The sequence below is a fragment of the Mus caroli genome, unplaced genomic scaffold, assembly GCF_900094665.2.
Source record: "Mus caroli unplaced genomic scaffold, CAROLI_EIJ_v1.1 scaffold_16316_1, whole genome shotgun sequence".
Lineage (NCBI taxonomy): Eukaryota > Metazoa > Chordata > Mammalia > Rodentia > Muridae > Mus > Mus caroli.
The window spans coordinates 1-21584 of NW_018391381.1; the positions used below are offsets into that span (position 1 = coordinate 1).

Consider the following 21584-nt stretch of genomic DNA (forward strand, 5'->3'; position numbering starts at 1 on the left):
AAAGGGTGCTGCCTCAGAGGCTCTGTGGCTCCCACCTGTCCCAGAAGCTGTCTGCCTCTGTGGTGCTCACTCTCACCTGAGCAGACTAAGTTCCTAAGTTCGGCGGAGTCCCGGAGCCAAGATGGCACTCCCGTGCAGGGCGCACCACTGTCCTTCGGCTGGGAGGGTGCCGGATGTCTGCGGCCCCAAAAGGGTGCTGCCTCAGTGGCTCTGTCGCTCCCGCCTGTCCCAGAAGCTGTCTGCCTCTGTGGTGCTCACTCTCACCTGAGCAGACTAAGATCCTAAGTTCGGCGGAGTCCCGAAGCCAAGATGGCACTCCCGTGCAGGGCGCACCACTGTCCTCTGGCTGGGAGGGTGTCGGAGTCCCGGAGCCAAGATGGCACTCCCGTGCAGGGCGCACCACTGTCCTCCGGCTGGGAGGGTGCCGGATGTCGATATTTATTTTTAAATTACACCCTTGTTTGATGTTTAATAATTAAATAAAACTTGGCAAGAAAAGATTAAAAAATAAGTGAATTAATATTTAAGGAAATAATAATTATTCTGCTTAGCTTATGTGTGCAGTATCCACGAGTTGAAATATCACACTGCATCCATAAGTGTAGACAGCAAATACAATGAAAAGGAAAATAAAAGGGAAAAAAGTCACTGTTCTTAACTCCCACAAAGACAGGAAAGTGGGCAGAGGTAGGCATTGGCAGCTGGAAAAATAAATTGTGTCTCTGATTCCCAAGGTAAATCATTCCTGTTATTTATATTTAACCAACTGAACTTTGAGATCAAGATTGATCAGCCTCACCATTCTCCCTCCCACAGGTAGGCGGGCAATCCTTACAGGATTTAGGCAGGAGGTAGAAAGGATTGGTGAGAGTGAGGACAGCAACAAAGGAGTGGCTGAACTATGAGTGTCTCTGCTCTAAGCCCGACCCAATTTGCAGGCAGCCTCTCTGGATTCCTACAAGTGGCCTCTGTGATCGGTCTGCTCCTACTGCTGGTGAAAGCTGTCCAGTTCTACCTGCACAGGCAATGGCTACTCAAGGCTCTCCAGCAGTTCCCAACACCACCCTTTCACTGGTTCTTTGGGCATGAGGTATGAAGGAAAGGGAAAGATGGGTGGGAGACAGGGAAGATGTGTGTCTCAGAGACCAGCCATCAAATTCACAGGGCAAAGCATGATATATAAAGAGTCCAAGTGCCTCATAAGATGCCCAGCTCAGGCTGAGGAACATCATCCTAACAAAAGGGTTACTATCTGGCTGTTGCTCAATTCTATACTGATAGTCTTGCACTTTGAAAGCTTTAATTGGTCCTACCTAGTCTCCTCCTCTTCTGGCTGAGCACCTTTAATGTCTCTGCTGTACTCAAACAACTTTTAAGTAGTTCCTTGACAAGTTACTTATGGTTACTCTCTCCCAAGCTCTGGGCTTGCATGGGAATGCAGACATCAGAGAGGTGGAAACATTGCCCCCAGGAGTTCTTGGTGTAACAATGGTGCACATCTTAGAAATTATCAGGCACAGGAAGGGTTTACAATACTGGGATGAGTGAGTGGCTGACCCAGATTAGAATTTTCAGGATGGGTGAATTATAAATTAAAATTCCAAAGTAATGGCACATTAAAGGGAAAGGGTGGGTAGGACACTCATATGAAAACACTAATATTAGTATTTCCACAGGGCCATTTGGCTCTTCTTTCTCTTTCCACACACTGCAATATAAGCTCTTTCGATTCAAGCACGGCATCACGTTCTTCTCCCACAGGGTTCAGCTCAAGAGCCTGGCACAGGTTCGTTAAATTACCCAGAAAGGCAACTTGGAAGGGACAGTACTGACCCATTGCACTATCACCTCAGGAAATAAAGTACGGAGCCAAATAGGAGGATACATGGAAAGATGCCCAACAAAGAATTGTGCTGTAGATGATCTTAGAAAGACATGGGTATGCCGTGTTCTGTGCAGATATGAGGATCTGACCCTGTGATTCCTCTGAGGATCATAGCTGCATCCAACAGGACTTTCAAATCCAGCTCAGGACCTGTACCCATATAACAAAGCTAAGAGTGATAGCTCACATAGTTCATCGAACGGCCTCACCTTCCTGGCAACTTCATTAAAAACCAGAGCTGTGTTCCTGTGCTTGCTCTACACTTGTCTCCAGTCCAAAAACTAAACAAGAGTCCCACTACATTATCTTTCCTTCAACAGAAGTTCAAAGGTGACCAAGAACTACAGGAAATTGTCTCATGCATAGAAAACTTCCCAAGTGCCTTTCCTAGATGGTTCTGGCGGAGCAAGGCCTACTTAACTGTCTATGACCCTGACTACATGAAAGTGATTCTGGGGTGATCAGGTGAGCATAACATGCTGTTGTGAAGAGATAAGCACTTTCCTCTTTGGTACTTACCCTGTCAAATTCTGGAAGAGTGTGACCCTACACACTCTACCATTCTCTCAGGCTACAACCTAGCATGTGGCCAACAACACACAGTACTGAAAACCAAATCCTTTATCTTTTTTTGTTATTTAATCAAATTAAGATGGTAGGTCTTGTTAATTGTTCCAGGTTTGAAATCTCTAATTGTTTCCTGCCAGGACTCATAGGATAACTAAGCCAGCACCACACACACACACACACACACACACACACACACACACACACAAATCCTCCCTTCCTAAGCCTGACTGTTAGGACAGAGCTTGAGGGGGATATGAGAAAATGGACAGTGACATTAGACAGTTTACAAACGGACAGTTTCTATGGGTATCATAGAAACCCATGGCTTCAACCACAGTTACCGTGCGGCTGCCTTTTTTATCCCTTTTCTTGTTATGTCATTGTTTCCCTTTCAGATCCAAAGACTCATGGTGCCTATAGATTTCTAGCTCCTTGGATTGGTATGTATGTCTTAACTGGAAATATGGTCTACATCTAATTAGCTTTTCAAGTGTTTTGTCTTTGGTTCATGGAGAATGAAATATAACAGACTACCACTGTCATGGTCTACCCTCAAAGCTCTACTCTGACCCTTCATTTCGCCAAACAGTCCTATATGAACATAAATTTGATCTAACTTCCCCTTTGGCAATTTTTATCTCACAGCTGTCATAATCACAGCAAGTGACACTAGCTGGGAAATTCACAATATGAACTGTACCATTCTTCAGAGTTGTCTCTAACAGTTCCACTTCGTAGCTCCTTGACCCAAATTATCTAATGGTCTCTCTGATTTGTTTTTTGTTTCCTTGTTTATTTTTGGTTTTGTTTTTATGGTTTTTTAGGTATTTTTGGTTTTTCAGGACAGGATTTGTCTGTAGAGCCCTGGCGGTCCTATATATCACTCTGTAGACCAGGTTGGCCTCAAACGCAGAAATCCACCTGCCTCAGCCTCCCAAGTGCTGGGATTAAAGACATGTGCCACCACTGCTCAGCTGATCTCTCTGATTTGATCCCATGTAAAACACACACATCTCTCTGGACCAGGGTATGGTTTGCTCCTGTTGAACGGACAGCCATGGTTCCAGCACCTGAAGATGCTAACTCCAGCCTTCCACTATGAAATTCTGAAAACCTATGTTAAAAACATGGCTGACTCCATTCGATTGATGCTAGTGAGTTCATTTTAGCTTATTCTCCTACACCCCACATCTCTGCTGTCCTTTCTCCATAAACTGCTTCTTCTGCTTCTACTACTGCCACAGCTGCCAGATCTGCTGCTGCTTCTGCTCTTCCTCTTCCTCTTCCTCTTCCTCTTTCTCTTCTTCCTCCTCCTTCTCCTTTTCCTCCTCAAACTCCTCCTCCTTTCTTCTCTCCTTATTGCTTATATTCTCTTCTCTCTTTCTCTCTCAATCTTTCTCTTCACCTACTCAGTGTATACATCAACAAGTATCACATATATATTCTACTATTTCTTCAAATATAGTTTGAACAGAAAATTTCCAGGTACTAGGATATGGTCATGCTTGCTCATTGCCCAAGGCAAAGAGCATCAGGGTACTCTTCTGCCTCTTTAAATCTTGAACATCAGAGAGACTTCTCAGGATAATACTTAGTTGTGGTTTCCCTTGGGTCTCAGTGCTTCTGCACAGACTTGAGTGACTCATCAGGGAGATGGACTCCAGATCCACATTGTCATAGCCAAACCTACCATACCACCACCTTTCAATAGGACTCTGGATTATGCCTGTTTTAGCTAATTGAAGCTAGCTTACAATGCAGAAGTTTAGTCCTTTACCATCATAGTGGAAAGCACACTAGAACATAAGTATATATTGATAAGCTGAAGAGGTAGCTGAGAATTCTATATCCTGATCCAAATGCAGCAGAAAGAGATTGAGACATTAGGTATGCCTTGAGCATCTGAGTTCTCAAAGCCTACCTCCAATGACCACTTCCTCCAACAAAGCCACACATACTTTAACAAGGCCACATCTCCTATTGGAACTTTGGGGAACATTTTCATTCAATCCATCAACCACATTCCACTCCCTGACCACACCCCCATAGGCTAGTAGTCATATCCTAATGCAGAAATACATTCAGTCCAACTCCAAAATTCCCCATAGTCTATCATAGCACTGTTCCAAAGAACAAAGTCTAAGAGACTCATGCAGTCTAATTTTAATCCCCTGTAAAATCAAAATGAAAAGGCATATCATACACTCCTGACATGTACAGGATATATATTACAATTTCAAACAATTGAGAAGGGAGCATTGTAAAGAAATACTGAACAAAAGCAAGACTGAAAACAAGTTGGCAAACTCCAAAATCTGCATTTCAATATCTTATGTCAAAGTGCTCTTGAAATCTTCAACTTCTTTCATTGTTATTGGCTTGGTCCCCTCCATGTTAGCAGCGCTGAGGAGCAGATAGACCACAGCCCTAACATCTCCAACATCTTGGCGTTCTAAGGCAATTAAGGCTTCATCTTCACAGATTCACATAATAGACTCTTAAATTCTCTATATAAGGACACACAAGACATATGACTGGCCTCAGCAGCTTTCCTTAGTCATGGAGGGAAATTCCATATTCCCTTGCTTCTTTCCTAGACTCTAAGACAGAACCATGTGGCCATATGCTAAGTTCTGATGCTTGCTAGGCCTGGACATGGACCCCTCATTAAATTACATTTTCATCGGCGGGTTTTGATGGTTTCCTTTACTGCCTAAGCTTGGCTGTCCTAAAACTCAATCTGTATACCAGGCTGGTCTCAAACTTAGAGATTCATCAACCTCTGCATTCTGAATGTTTGGATCAAAGGTATGCACCTCCAGACCAGGCCCTAGGCTTTTCTTTAATTCTTTTTCACCTTTCTTTAATTTCTTTTAACAAAATGGAAGTTTATCTGGGTGGGGTTCTGGTGTGAGGTCGCCACTTCTTTTTCCACTTAGCATCAAGCTTTCTTTAATCTGTTTATCCCCTTCAACACAGGCTTTAGCTACATTTCTACTTTCTGGTGCCTCCTTTCTCCTCAAAATATACATTTTGTATTTATTTTTCTTACTCAGTTTCCTCCTTTTCATTATAGATCTGCATAAGAGTGAATACTAATAACCATATGACAGAATTCATACTAAACTATTTTAAGATATCCTTTACCAATGCAATTAATCGAAAACTCTTCACTTTAGCCTTAGGCAGAATTTTTTTTTTTTTTTTTTTTTTTTGGTTTTTCAAGACAGGGTTTCTCTGTGTAGTCCTGGCTGTCCTGGAACTCACTCTGTAGACCAGGCTGGCCTCGAACTCAGAAATCCGCCTGCCTCTGCCTCCCAAGTGCTGGGATTAAAGGCGTGCGCCACCACGCCCGGCCAGAATTTTTGACGAGGAAAAAAAGCAACTACATTCTTTGCCAAAATATCACAATAACAGTCCCAAGGCCATATATTAAATTCTTCTCCTCTGAAACATCTTGAGCCAATATCCTGCAATTCATATCGTTCTTAGCACCACTGTCGTTCTACCAGAATATGGCCCATTAAACCCCACTTAAAGCATGCAACTGCTTTCAAATTTCCAAAGAAAATATTACTCCAAACAAAGAATGGTCAGGTCTATTATAGCAATACCCTACTCCTGGTACCAACTTCTGTCTTAATTGGGGTCACATTGCTGTGAATAGATACCATAAAACATTTAATTGGGTCAGCTTACGGATTAGACTTTTACTCCATTATCATCATGGGAAGCATGGTGGCACACAGGCATCCATGATGCTAGAGAGGTAGCTGAGAGTTTTACATCAGATCCAAAAGCAGCAAGAAGAGAGTGAAACACTGAGCATAACTTGAACATCTGATAACAGGAAGCCTGCCCCAGTGACCACCTCCTCCAACAAGGCCACAGCTACCCCAACAAGTCCACAACTACTAATAGTGCCACTCCCGGTGGACATATGGAGGCTATTGTCATTCAAACAACTACAATGATTCAATTCTTCTCAGCAAGATTTTGATGAATACATAGTAACTGGGGTCACTGGAGAACCCCATTAGAATTGCTATCCAGGCTACTTGGGGTTTTTATACTCTATACATAGAAGTACTGCTGTTATCTCAGGCTGAGCTCAGCTTCCCATAAACTAATGTATCAACATTTTTATCCCCTAAAAACAGTGTTGTTTATCAGATAAGACATATTAACTAATTGTAAACATGTGAAACTTGCTTCCTTTCTTATGAGTTTCTATATTTAATTTTGAAATAATTTACAATAAGTGTCCTTTCACAAAGATTTCTTTTTCATTCTTTTGTTTCTGTAAAACATTTGTTATCTAAATTGAAGGACTTAGAACACAGTATCTAAAAATATAGGGAAAGAATTAAGTCAATTGAAGTCTTCTGGAGAAATTAAGTCAATGTTTCTCTCCCACTGCAGGACAAATGGGAACGGCTGGCAAGTCACGAATCCTCAATAGAGATTTTTCAACACATCTCCTTAATGACCCTAGACACTGTCATGAAGTGTGCCTTCAGCCACAAGGGCAGTGTTCAAGTGAATGGGTGAGTGACAAGCCTTGAACTTCAGGGCCTTTGTCTTACCAACTGATACGGACTACTCTGTGATGCATGTGGGACATCTAGGATACTCAAAAAAGAGTATTACCGCAGCCTCCATTCAATCTCTGATCCAACCCAACCTTAACCATAGAACAGTGATCCCTAGCTGAGGTGGATGCCTAGACACTCCTGCCACCTTACACTGACTTGAAAATTACAAGAGTTATAAGACAGAGTTAGTGTGTTCCTCAACGTTGTCTATTCCTACCATATAGAAATCTCCTGGAGTCCATTCTATCTGCGGGTCAAATCTCTCTACAGTCTAATCTGTTCTTTATCTTCTTCTTCAGAAATTACAAGACCTACCTCCAGGCCATTGGTAACTTGAATAACCTAGTTCACTCTCGTGTGAGGAATATCTTTCATCAGAATGATACCATCTACAAACTTTCTTCCAATGGCCACTTGGCCAAACAAGCTTGTCAACTTGCCCATGATCACACAGGTTCTGTTTGCACATTCTGTCCCCCTCATTTCCTAGGATCAGCTCAAAGGGATTATTGATGATTTCTGAGGCACATCCAGACCCTTCAGTGCACTCCCCTTTAGGAACCAGATCACATATATACTTGATACTTTTGCACTGACAGTGTTGGGAGTTGGAACATCAGAATGCTAGGTACTACGTGAGTCTCATCATATTGATAATGTGTAGTGAGACTTGACCGAGCAAGTCAAGCAGAGCTTCCATTGCCCGTGGTGCTAAAAGAGGTCTGACCTACATCAGATGTCACCAGTCCTCTAACACTGCCCAGTCCTTAATCGCTGACCAATATAGAGCACATAGCTTCAGGCAAGGAGACACATGAAGCTACATGGGGCTACCATAGCTCTCAGGTTTGTGTGATGATTGATGTTCTGGAATTTATGGAGTGATCAAACTGAGAAAGGATCAGCTGCAAGATAGGGGAGAGCTGGTAAAGGTCAAGAAGAAAAGACGTTTGGATTTTCTGGATATCCTCTTATTTGCCAGAGTGAGTATTTTTCAGCAAAGTCCTGAGATTCTTCCTGGAAACACAAAAGAAACAAGCATAGCTCTGACAATGCCTGTTGCTTCCCTGAGATCAAGAATGGGGACAGCATGTTAGACAAGGACCTACATGCTGAGGTGGACACATTCATATTCGAGGGCCATGACACCACAGCCAGTGGAGTCTCCTGGATCTTCTATGTTCTGGCCACACACCCTGAGCACCAACAGAGATGCAGAGAGGAAGTTCAGAGCCTTCTGGCGGATGGATCCTCTATCACCTGGTAAGAGTTCAATAAGTAGAAATGCCCTTATTCTTTGGGTAGGAAGGAGTCCCTGGTCTCCAGTGTACCTGATCTTAAGGATGGACTTTATTTCAGGGATCACCGAGACCAGATTCCCTATACCACAATGTGCATCAAGGAGGCCATAAGGCTCTACACACCTGTCCCAGGCATTGTCAGAGAACTTAGTACATCTGTCACCTTCCCTGATGGACGTTCTTTACCCAAAGTTATGAATTTCCTCGGCTCTTTATTGCACAGATAATGGATAGTCAATAGTCTATGTCCTTCACCAGTTCTGAATCTCTGAGTTCTGTGGGAAGCCACATATGCCATTACAAGATGGCACTGGCTACTGCTGGCCACCACCCATAAGTTTGGGTAAACAACTAGTGTGTGCTTGTGCAGTAGAGTGTTTTGCCGAGTCACTGCCTAGCCTGAGGCATGCAAATGAGGTACTGAAAGCATAACCAATCGGGTGTAGNCANGCCTCTCCTAGGCCTATATAAGCAGCGCCAGTTCTGGGGCTCAGGGTCTTTTCGCCTCTGCAATCAAGATCTCCCAATAAACGTGTGCAGAAGGATCCTGTTGTGGCGTCTTTCTTGCTGGCAAGTCAGGCGCTAACAAGTGGTGCCGAAACCCGGGACGAGACATCTTCAGGCATGAAGAAGACCCCCTGTTACAGGGAGGATTCAGAACTGCAACACGGGGAGGAGAATTGTTCCCGCAATAAAGGCTGTTGAGAAGGTTTTGACTTCGTAGATTCAGAACTCTTCAGCTGGTGAACGGTGGTACCGGTAAGTAAAAAGAAATTTATGTAAGTCTCTGAGAGATATGCTTTCCTACGGAATAGATCCGGTAATTGTTGCTGGGGTTGTGCTGCTTGTTTTCTTTCTTTCCCTGATATTGTGTTATTGTCTTAATTTTCATCACCCTGGACACAAGTGTATCTGCTGGGAATAGCTTGGCAGATACATAAGATCCTAAAGCGAGTGTAGATAAACTCGTGAGTCGATCTTGGGACTAAGAATTGCATGTAGATAAGTGAGTGTCTCAAGGACACTTTAGTCCAGGACGACCATGGGTACTGGCCAGTCTCTGCCATTAGTAGGTCCAGTGCACGCCTTGCTTAAAGAACGAGGTTTAAAGATTTCTGAAAGTACAGTGAGAGGGTTCTTAAGAGATAGACAGACTTGCTCCTTGGTTTGCCCCCACTGGGTCGCTGATGCTACCTAGTTGGGAAAAGTTAGGGAGAGATATAGCAAGAGAAGAAGCTGAAGAGAAAGTGAAAGCAGGAACAAGACCATTATGGAAGTTGATAAAGGCTTGTATCCAGGACAAGAAATGTGAACCAGCTGAAGGAAGGGCAGTGACTTTTGCAGGAGCACCAGGAAAGCATGTCAGAAACAGAGAGAAATGAAAAGGAAGGAGGGTGCAGGAAAAAAAAGTAAAGGAAGAGATATAAAAAGAGAAAAGGAAAAGAAACCAAAATATAGAGATTCAAAAGATAATATAAAGAATGAAGATCAAAAACTTAAGTCAATTTACCCTCCTCTCGAGGACTTTCAGTTATTAGAATTATCAGCAGGGGAGGAGGAAGATTTGGAGGAGGCTGCTGCAGAGTATGAGGTGGAAAGATATGGTCCAATAGGGAGGAGTCTCAGTGCTCCCCCACCACCTCCGCCTTATACAGATAAGAAAACAATTGGCAATGGCCACTCTTTTTGCATCCCTAGAGGGTTGTGTAAAATATGTCAGGCTTTTCCTGTTTTCCAGGATCAAGCTCAACAGTGATATTATGAGCCAATATCGCATAAACAAGTGAAAGACTTAGCAGAGTAAGTAAGGACCTATGGAGTCAATGCCTCTTTTACTCAGTCCCAAATTGATAGACTGGCTCACCACGCCACGATTCCTTTTGATTGAATGAGTGTGGTAAAAGCATGTCTTACTATGGGACAGTATCTAGACTGGAAGTCTATATGGCATGATCTGTGTTTGAGTCAGGCCCATGCTAATGCTACTGCAGGGCAACCAGCATGGAGCTTTGAAATGCTTACAGGTCAGGGTTAATGGACAAACAATCAATTAGAATACCCAGTGCAGGTCATATGCAAAAGCAGTGTTTAAAGGGTAAAAAGAGTAGGCTTGAGAATAAATATTATCTCTATAATATTAATAATAAATATTTCATATCATTTATGCTATATTAATATAATATTTAATAGTAACATATTTAATAAATATTAAAATAAAACTATTTGAAAATATAAATAAATAAATAAATAAATATAAATAAATAATAATATTATCTCTATAATAATAAATATTATCTCTGATTCTGTTTATGTGGTTAATGCTGTATTAGGATTAGAGACCGCTGGAAATTTTAAGCAGTCTAATCCAGTATCTGAAATTTTGATGAAAATACAGGATTGTATTTTGATGTGTGAGCATCCCTTTTATAGTCTACATATTAGAGCACATACATCATTACCTGGACCTATGGTTAAGGGAAATGCAATTGCTGAATTCTATAGAAGGTGCTAAGAACTTAAGGTGCATTAGAACTTCTTCTAATGAAGTTCTATAGAAGGTGCTAAGAATTTTCATCAACTTTATCATGTTCCTGCTTCTACTTTGCAACAGAAGTTTAAGCTCACATGAACAGAAGCTCAAGATATTGTCCTACAGTGTGGTAAATGTATAGAATTTATTAATGCACCTTCCATGGACATTAATCCTCCCAGATTGTGACCCCTAGATGTTTGGCAGATGGACGTCACGCATATCCCAGCTTTTGGTAAATTACAATATATACATGTGTCCATCGATACCAGTTCTTGTGTCCTACATGCCTCTCCCTTGACAGGGGAAAAGGCAGTTCATGTCATATCCCACTGCTTAGAGGCTTGGGCTGCATGGGGCAAGCCCCTGCTGCTAAAAACAGATAATGGTCCTGCATATACCTCTTCTAAATTTAGTCAATTTTGCAAACAAATGCAAGTGAAACATATTAATCGATTGCCCTATAATCCACAGGGCCAAGGCATCATTGAAAGAGCCCATCGTACTTTGAAACAATATTTGCAAAAACAAAAAGGGGGGATAGAGGCTATGATGCCAAAGATGGCTCTATCCCTTACAATATTTACTCTTAATTTTTTTAAATTGGATGATGCTGGAAGATCACCAGCCGAAAGGCACAGCCAGTGGCCTCAACTGCCCAATGAAATGGTCAAATGGAAAAATGTCCTTGATAACAAATGGTATGGACCGGATCCCATATTAATCAGATCCAGGGGAGCTATTTGTGGTTTTCCACAGGGTGAAGATAATCCACTTTGGGTTCCGACGCGAATGACAAGAGCCATGAAAGATCAAGATGAATCCCAAGATGATCCTGTTATTCTTACTCCTTATGATTGAGACAGGGATAAGTATACCTTTGTGGGCCATAGTGAGATCATGACCAGTACCCTTACCAGTACATTCCAATTCCTCTACCTTGCCTTTGCTTTTGCAACTGAATGTTTTTTGGATGTGCCTTGTACACGACAAACTCCTCAAGAGCCACGGGTGTATAATAGTACGGGTTTTCATTTAAATTATACACTATGCTTTGTGCATAATGTGGATAAACCTTTTACACCCTGTATGTTTTTAAAGAAAAAGGTTGTCTCTATTTGGGCAGATCCCATTAGCCAAAATAAAATGAGCTCTGGAGTGTTATTTAATGCTTTAACACAAGTAGTTCAAGGAGCACAATCAGGCTCAAGTGATGTTGGAAATAATGTAACTTCACCTATAAACATCACCACTATTATGATAAAGGGAAATGTGACTATTCCCAAAAGATCATGATGGCCTGTTGGCAATGCTACTGCTATACGCAGCATGCCCTGGTGTCATCCAGACCTTGCATTTCCTATAGTTTTTTCACCTTGTCAATCAAAAATTTTTCCTCAGAAAGAAATAGCAAAGGGTTTTGTTTTGTCACCTCCATTGGATTTTGCCATAATGAATGATAAAGGAGATGCTACAGGGAAAGAAAATATTTGGCCATATTACCAATGGATTTTAAGTAATGAGGCAGGTGCTAGTACCAGATTGTCAGCCTTTGCATTGCTGACTGGAACCTTTCATGAGATATTGAATGTTTCTGCCACACTTTCCAATACCTCTGCTCATTTAGATAATGTGACATCTAATAGAGTTATCAGAAATATGACTACTTCTCCAGTAGAAGTTTGTGTCAATCCTCCATTTTTCTTTATATTGGCTGAATTTCAAAATAATACAGAATGGTTAGATTGTACAAATGTCACTTGTTTTTTGATGCAATGCTGGAATGGAACCAATTTCTTAGCCTTAGTGGTACATCAACCAACCTTTGTCCCTGTGCCTGTTGAGGCAGATCCAGAGAAGTTCCCAATTATGAGTCTTGTGCAGCAAAAGAGAGATTTTGGAATCACAGCTGCCATTGTTACTGCCATTGTGGTGTCTGCAGCGTCAGCAATTACCGCAGGAATTGCTATGGCCAATCAAGTTAATACTGCTGACACCATAAATCAGGTAACAGAAAAAATGTCTGAGGCATTGCTTACCCCGCGAAGGGTGGATTCTCATATTGCCTCAGGGTTAATGTTAGTGAATCAAAGAGTGGATATTTTACAACATAACATGGAACAGATGATGGATGTCATACAAATGAGTTGTGTGGCATCAACTCCACATGTGTGCATTACTCCCATTAGGTATATTAATGATTCTTTTATTAAAAGTACAGAGTTATCGAATTATCTGAAGGGGAACTGGTCGCAGGAGCTGAAAAGGTTGCAGACGAAGCTGCAGATACAGATCCTGAACCTTAATGGAACCAGAGTGGAACCAGTGACCCTTGGAGACTTTACCTCTTGGCTTACCTCTGCATTTTCTTACTTTAAGGAATGGGTGGGAGTGATTTTGTTTGGTGCTGNCATATGCTGTGGACTGGTATTCATGCTTTGGTTGGTTTGCAAATTCAGAACCCAACAAAAACGTGACAAGGTGATTATAACTCAGGCACTTTTAGCCATTGAAAATGGCGCCTCCCCTGAAGTTTGGTTATCTATGCTCAAGAATTAGTTGGCATCTGAGTCCTCTGCTATGGCACCCCACAGATTTATGGATCCATTGCACTGGGATGAGAAAGACTCAACAATCATTGATCAGCCCAGGCGCATCGCTGAGGTTTCCTCACTGCAAGTGATAGGGTGATCATGATTTCCCCAATAATTCATTCCCTTAAAACTTGGCTGGCCTCTTTTGTAGAGTTCAGCCTAGATCATTTAACAGTTGATGTCACACAGCGTCACGGTACCCAAAGATGGGCAACTTTCCTCATGAACAGACCAACTTAAGACACAGGGCCTGGTGGTGTTAAGGTTATCCTATGACAGGTAAGGCTGTGACACTAGAGGAATGACCTAAAACAGGAGCCGCAGCGGATGGACATAACTGCACAGGCCTAGCCCAGCATCATTTTATTAAAATTAAAAGGGGGAGATGTGGGAAGCCACATACGCCATTACAAGATGGCGCTGGCTACCGCTGGCCACCACCCATAAGTTTGGGTAAACAACTAGTGTGCACATATGCAGTAGAGTTTTTTATCGAGACACTGCCTGGCCTGAGGCATGCAAATGAGGTACTGAAAGCATAACCAATCGGGTGTAGACACACCTCTCCTAGGCCTATATAAGCAGCGCCATTTCTGGGGCTCAGGGTCTTTTCTTCTCTGCAATCAAACTCTCCCAATAAACATGTACAGAAGGATCCTGTTGTGGTGTCTTTCTTGCAGGTGAGTCAGGCACTCACAGAGTTCCCGTTTCCTTTTCAGTGAAAAAATGCTTCTTACTTATAAAGTACAATAATAGGCTTAAATGACTTTCCATACACTTAAATGATCTCCAGTTCTGCTGCTTTGCATGAATAACATTGCAAGCATCTCTTTTTTTATCAGCAAACATTCATTCTTCATTTGAATCTATGGTCTCACCATGGTGCATCCATTCTAATTTGGGAGCAGTGACATTCTTCAATTTTTATACTCCAGACTAAATGCCAGATGCCAACACGGTATAATTCAAGACTACACTTATTCTTCAGATGTCCTCACTGTCACATGTGCGTTTTCATGTTGGGCCTGGAAACACAGGCATGTGTTTGTACATACAAGTGGGAACCAGAGGATCAACGTTGGTTGTCATTCCACAGGTAATTTCCAGGAATCTTGCACTGGCCTGGAAGTCACCTAATAGGCTAGGCTGGCCAGTGAGTGGAAGGAACCTGCCTGTCCCCACCTCACCAGCACTGAGATAATAAGCATGTGCCACCACACACAACTTTTTTTTTATTAGATATTTTCTTTATTCACATTTCAGATGTTATCCCTTTTTCTAGTTTAGCCTCTGAAAATCCCCTAGCACTTCCCCCTTCCCCTTCTATCCCAACCAACCCACACCCATTCCTGTTTCTGCCATTCCCCTGTACTGGGGCATAGAGCCTTCACAGGACCTAGAGCCTCTCCCCCAAAGATGACTGACTGACTAGGCCATCCTCTGCTACATATATAGCTAGAGATACAAGTTGCACCATGTGTTTTCTTTTATTGGTGGTATAATTCCAAGGAGCTCTGGGGTGGGGGGGGGGTACTGGTTAGTTCATATTGATGTTCCTCCTATGGGGCTTCAGTCCCTTTCAGCTCCCTGGGTATTTCTCTGGCTCCTTTGTTGGGGACTTTGTTCACCGTCCAATGAATGATTATGAGAATCCACTTCTGTATTTGCTTGGAACTGGCAGGAGACAGCTATATCAGGCTCCTCTCAGGAGGCTCTTGTTGGCATCTGCCTAGTGACTGGGTTTGGTGGTTTGTTATGGGACGGATCCCCAAGTGGGGCAGTCTCTGGATGGTCGTTCCTTCAGGATTTGCTCTGAACTTTTTCTCTGTAACTCCTTCCATGGGTATTTTGTTCCCCATTCTAAGAAGGAAGGAAGTGTATCCACACTTTGGTCTTCCTACTTCTTGACGTTCATGCACACACAGCTTTTTTGTATGGGTTCTGCAGATCGAGCTTAGGTCTTTCTCTCAATCCCCAATAGTCACGTATTTTTATCATCCTCTACATTTGATATAATATGTAGACTTTTTTATAAATAACTACTATTTATTTATAGATGAGCAACTACAATGTGACTCTAGACTCTTGCCGAGATCAAATTATTGGTTACTCTCCATAACCTGATAGTTTGATGTCATCAAATACAGAAAATGTCATGATGCCCTACTAGCAGCCCTAATTCTTTACTAAAATGGAGAATACAGGATTTTTTAAGCTTATTCCACTAATAGTTTTACATTATACATGCATAGAACACACACACAAACACAGAGGGGGGAGGGAGTTTTTCAAATAAAAAGAGCAAATAAGACAAATTTAAACAAAAAAGGATGAGGTTTTTTTCTTGCAGAACTCCTTGGAATCTTCAATTTGTCTATCTGGATGTCTGTGAAGGAAAGAATGAAGGAGTTTCCTCACTCCCTGATGACTGACTTCTTTGTCTCTAGCATATGATAGAAGTGGAACCCCACAGCTGCTTTCTGCTGACCTTTTGCTGTGGCTTAGTATTTGTTCCCTGCCAAACTCATACAGCTATGTAATTTCCAGAGTCACACGTTAATGGAGTTGGGAGGGTGAAAGCTTTTGTTAATATATGTTGATCTTGGTAGTGCTGTAAATTGTACAGAACGATTCTTGTTTACTAAGCATGTGCCCGAGGACTAACCTATTTATCTCAACCTGAGATGGATAAACTTAGCTTGACTATGTTTAGAGGTAGATCCACTAGGTAGTGGATCAATTAGATTAGGGTTTGTCTCACATTGTTCTATACAGTGGCTTTAGAAAGAGAAAGAGACCTTGAAGAGATATATACCTGTCCTGACCACGATAATATGCAACCAAGGGGAGGGAACTGTTTGAACTTTCAACTCCAAATCTGTGAGATTAATAAGCTTCTTTTCTTTACAAAGTTGTGTGTGTGTGTGTGTGTGTGTGAAAATTTTTCTCAAAGAAACCTTTGAATATGTTATTTTTACTTTATCTCTCAAATACTATTCACTAGGATGTACAGGATAAAGAACCAGACAGGGGCTAGGAAGATGTCTTTCTTTTATGAGACAAAGCAAGTGAAAGAGATGAATGAATCCCATCTGAGACATGTGATTCCTTCTCTGAGAAGCACAAGGGTTGTCAGCAAAGATGAACTGATCAGCAGATACAAGACCCCTGCAATGTCAGGAAAGTAACCCTTGTCTCAGTTCCTCATGTCAAAACCCTAGGACTGTCACATCCTGCTTTGGTGATATGTAACTCCTCTCTGAAACTTTAGTACCTGTCTTAGTTAAGGTTTTACTGCTGTTAACAGACACCATGAACAAGGCAAATCTTATTAAAAAAAAAAAAACAACAACAACAACATTTAACTGGGACTACCTTACAGGTTCAGAGGTTCAGTCCATTATCATCAAGGTGGGAGCATGGCAGTAATCAGGCTGTCATGGCACAGGCAGAGCTGAGAGTTCTATGTCTTCATCCAAAGGCTTCTACTGCAAGACTGACTTCCAGGCAACAGGGGTGAGAATATTAACCCCACACCCACAGTGGCACATCTCCTCCAACCAGGTCACACCTATTCCAACAAGGCCACACTTCCAAATGGTGCCACTCCCTGGTCCAAGAATATACTAACTATCACAGTACCTTACCTGAAAAACCAGAATAAATCAACTCAATGTCAGAACTTAATATACATTTTTAGTGGAAATCCTTCATCAAATTTAAGTTCTAATGTTATTTATTCCCAAAACTCAGTTTCATCTTTCTTGCTTCTCTCTCTTACACTCCATTTTTTATATTCCTCTCTTGTGTCTCAAGTTCTTTCCCAACACATGCACATGTGCAGAAAGTGATATTCTATAGCACCCAAGTATCTTGTGTGGGCATATTATCCCTTGCTGTCTCAGGAACCAAGGAGTTACCCCTGGGTGTAACCCATCTTCTCTCATATTCGTATCTGCCCCTACAGGTGTCCAGGTCACACTCTCCATTTATGGTCTCCACCACAACCCGAAGGTGTGGCCAAAGCCAGAGGTAGGAGACCCCCAAGGAGGGCAGAGAAGTTGGTCTCAAGACCAATAAATACCTCCTATTGTTCCCACCTCTGGGCATATTATCCCCTTGTGGGTTGCAATTGACCTCTACATGTTCTGACTGAGGAGCTGTCTCCCTGCAGGTGTTTGACCCTTCAGGTTTGCACCAGACTCTCCCTGACACAGCCACTCATTCCTGCCCTTATCAGGAGGAGCCAGATGAGACATCCTGTGTATGATGATGGAATATACTGTGGAAAATATATGCAGCATTACTCGTTTTTGGTCTCCTGCATATGTGACATCCCCAGGTACATCCTGATTGGTGGCTATGGGAGGGGGGAGGAGCTTCTTGAGGATGTGTCTGTGCACTAAAGGAGGGTAGCACTTCAGGACACATTATGAAGACATCAATCCATTGGTCAAACAAACTTATGTCAGTGGATGCCACACACTTGCATGTGTTCTGATATTTTCCTCACTTTAAGGGCAGGAGTTTACATTGTTTGTTTGTTTTGTAAGTGATTTTTAACTTTAGGTGTCCAGCTTGTCAAATGCAGGACTCTTAAAAAGCGTGACTTATCCAGACCTCGACCTGACCCATCACCATTGCTAGATAGTTCTTTATTCTGGAATCATTGTGCAAGTATTTAACTTTAACTTTAGGTGTCCAGCTTGTCAAATGCAGGACTCTTAAAAAGCGTGACTTATCCAGACCTCGACCTGACCCATCACCATTGCTAGATAGTTCTTTATTCTGGAATCATTGTGCAAGTATTTCGTTTCCTTGCATGTCTGTCTGCCAATGACATGCAAGCAACTGTCCAATGAGATATGTGAAGTGTTACAGTGGGTCATTTGAGGCAAGGTTCATACCAGGATATGCTGATCCAACCTTTGCACTCTTTCTTAACAGAATTTTTGAATCGATGTTGATACTCACATCTCTCTTGCAGTTGCCCAATGGCCAAAACTTGACAGATAATGTATGTTCCTCAAATTTACAATTATAGGCTATGTAGTCTAACTTCAGACAAAAGGCGTTAAAAGATGGAGAGTTTTAAGTAAATCCTCTGTTTTACATATAACATAGCATTTTTAAGGTCTCTAGTGAGTTGAAATAGCTCCTGAACTGGACAAAGACGTTCTGATGGTGTCTAGGGAAATTGTCCCTTGGGACCTGACTCACTGTAATCTTTCAAAGGTGGTACAGAAGAAGGGTTTCATGAATTCATGAAGTGGCAAATCAGATTACACAGAACAGGCTATAAGTAAGTTGTTCTTTCAAGCACGGGCTATGCACACACACTTGGTGTACTTCAGGATTGAATGCTCTGCTTGCCACTCACTGCAATCCATGTCTCTGCCACTAGAAGCCAGGAGAGTATTGGGAAACTCAGCTTAAGTTGGAACAAACAACGCTGCTGCAGGTGCTTTCAAAGACAGAGTCTCATGCTTGTTTGGAGCTCATGGTCTCTCTCCCTCTACTTCCCAAGAACTAGGATTCAGTCACAGGCTGACTGGATGATGCTGGATAAAGGAGGTGGGCTGCCCTAAGTAGGAGGCAGATGGGGCAGCCACTTGAAGATCCTCAACACAGTCTTCATGTAGGAACTTTTCTACTGATAATCTGATTCCACTCTATGGAAGCTATGTGCTAGATATCCCTGAATGGAGTAAACTAAGCAATGATTAACATATTAAATTATCGATAAGTTTGACCTCTAGTCCTTAAAATGCTGGCCTAACAGATTCATACCACTAAAAGAAGTAGGGTCAAAGTGGCCTTGAAAAATGTTGAGGCTATGTCAAAAATTCAGGAGAGTCAAGACCTAGGGTGAAAGTAGGTATGACCTGTAGTCAAAGCTGTTAGACTGAACCTGTGACAGTAGGCCCTGAATGTTGTTCTGGGCTGTTTCAAGAGTCAACCCTTACAAGAGGTGAGAGGCTAATGAGTTGTATTGTCCCTTTCTGACCCAGGAACTGCATTGGGAAACAATTTGCTATGAGTGAGCTGAAGGTGATTGTGGCCCTGACACTACTCCGCTTCAAGCTACTGCCAGATCCTACCAGGGTCCCCATGCCCTTAGCCCGACTTGTGCTGAAGTCCAAAAATGGGATCTACCTACATCTCAAGAAGCTCCACTGATTCTGGTAAGGACAAGAACAGATTCTATAAACATGCTGCCTGACATCTTGTCCTGTCACCATCTTGCTCTCTGTCTGTGTATCTTTCTTCACACCTATTTGTTCCCTGCCTCCTGTGCTCTCTCTCTCTCTCTCTCTCTCTCTCTCTCTCTCTCTCTCTCTCTCTCTGTCTCTCTCTCTCTCTCTCTCTCTCTCTCTCTCTCTCTCTCTCTCTCTCTCTCTCTCTCTCTCATGCATGCACAAACATACACACACACATGCACACACCTTTCTCTAGATTCCCCATTTTTCTTTCTGTCTCCTGCTACCCACATCTGACTGTGCACCTGATCATGAACCTCCTATCTCCTCCAGCCTTCTCTCCTTGCCTCTCACTTCCCACCATCTCATTTTTCCCTACATGACTTCTTCATTTTACCAATAATCAATTGTCACAACCTTGGTGGTCTGAAATAATTGAAAGTTATTATCTTACAGTTGTGGAGCTCCAATGCCTGAGATGAGTTTCACTGGCAGAAAGCTAAGTTGTTGGTGTGACCAACCTTCTTCAGAAGAGTACTCCAGAGAGTCCTCTCCTCCTCTGTTCAGTATAGATCATCGTTTCTTGGCACTGGAATATTCCCCTGCTTCAAAGCCAGCACCCACCTCATCCCCTCTCTTCTAATGTCCATCCCTTTTACAAATGCTTATGACATTATCAAGATCCCTAAAAGCTCCAAGATAGTTTTCCCATCTAAATGTATCTTATTCAATCTAACCTACTAAGTTCCTTTTGAATTATGAGGAATTATTCAATATGTACCATGGGCTCCAAATCCCAAGGCCTGAACATCATTGTGAAGACATTATTCAGCCTAGTATCATTTTCACATGACAGTTACCTAATGCATTCATCTAAATCTACCCTGCATGGTCTCTCTCTACCTAATTAATCCTCACACAAGTTTCTCCATCTTCCCTCCTTTCTGCAATAAAGTTCTCAGTATAATGCACAGCATTTGTCTTATCTTGATGGATCTGAACACAGGTTCCCATGTTGCTTTAAACTGTTCCTGGATCCGGAATCATGATGAGTTCTCTGCCATCCCTGATCTGCCATGTTCTGCTTCCTGGGGCGGGTTTCTTGTGGAGCCACTGAAGCCACCAGGACTCCTACCTATACTCCTAACCTACCAGCGTGCTGACCTAATGCACACTGATTCTTAAGAAGGTAGGAGAGGACAGACTGGATACTCAGTACCTGACTAAACAGAGAACTAAGGCAGGAATAAGAGCAAAATGGTCAGGCAATGCAAAGAGCTTCATGTTAGCCATGTTGAGAGAACACAGAAAAGTAAGAGCCCAGAACCCTGGGTTACCAGCCAAGGTCTAACCATAGGATTCCAATTGAGTCGAATGTGTAACCAGAAAGTGGCTCTTTTGCCTAAAAGTAATGAGCAAGACTAGCTCAGTTCACCGTCTTGTACATTCCCCTCCATGATACACACAAAGAGACATTACACACCCATAACATATTTCACCCACACATGTTCATGACCAAGACCAATGGAGCCTCATGCTGTGTTTGAAAAAATCATAAAAATGAAGCAGTGGTCATCTGAAATGGCCACCAGTTCCAGTGTCCACTCTATCTCCCCAGGAGGTCCTAATACACACACACACACACACACACACACCATGCACATATATACATGCACATGCACACACACACATTAGAGTTCTTGGATTTATCCAACCACTCATGAAGCTGATATTAATGATGGTGTCTTGATCAAAAGACACCAGAGTCAGGAAGTCTAAGGCTCAAGTTCCTTCTAGATCTGAGGCCCTCAAGTTCCTTCCTTATTATTAAAATTTAGTCACAGCTTCCTCAAATCAGAGAGGGGCTACCACCATCCTGTCTATACTACTGAGTAACAAAGTGCTGAAG

General features: G+C 42.3%; 1 protein-coding gene, 1 long non-coding RNA gene and 1 pseudogene across 2 annotated transcripts; all 3 read left to right on the plus strand.

The window, feature by feature from the left end:
* The first annotated feature begins 856 nt into the window (after positions 1–856).
* Positions 857–8141, plus strand: LOC110289156 (annotated as a pseudogene).
* A 3286-nt stretch (positions 8142–11427) lies between these two features.
* On the plus strand, positions 11428–14662 carry LOC110289155. Its single transcript, XM_029473943.1, has 2 exons — positions 11428–12888; positions 14411–14662. Exons 1-2 carry the CDS (start codon positions 12211–12213, stop codon positions 14573–14575), a joined length of 843 nt encoding a protein of 280 aa, XP_029329803.1. The 5' UTR covers positions 11428–12210; the 3' UTR covers positions 14576–14662.
* Positions 14663–17716: 3054 nt separating this feature from the next.
* Positions 17717–20494, plus strand: LOC115030361. The gene is made up of 3 exons (XR_003835938.1): positions 17717–17817; positions 19487–19660; positions 20132–20494. It is a non-coding gene; the product is annotated as an uncharacterized LOC115030361 (long non-coding RNA).
* Positions 20495–21584: the final 1090 nt, after the last annotated feature.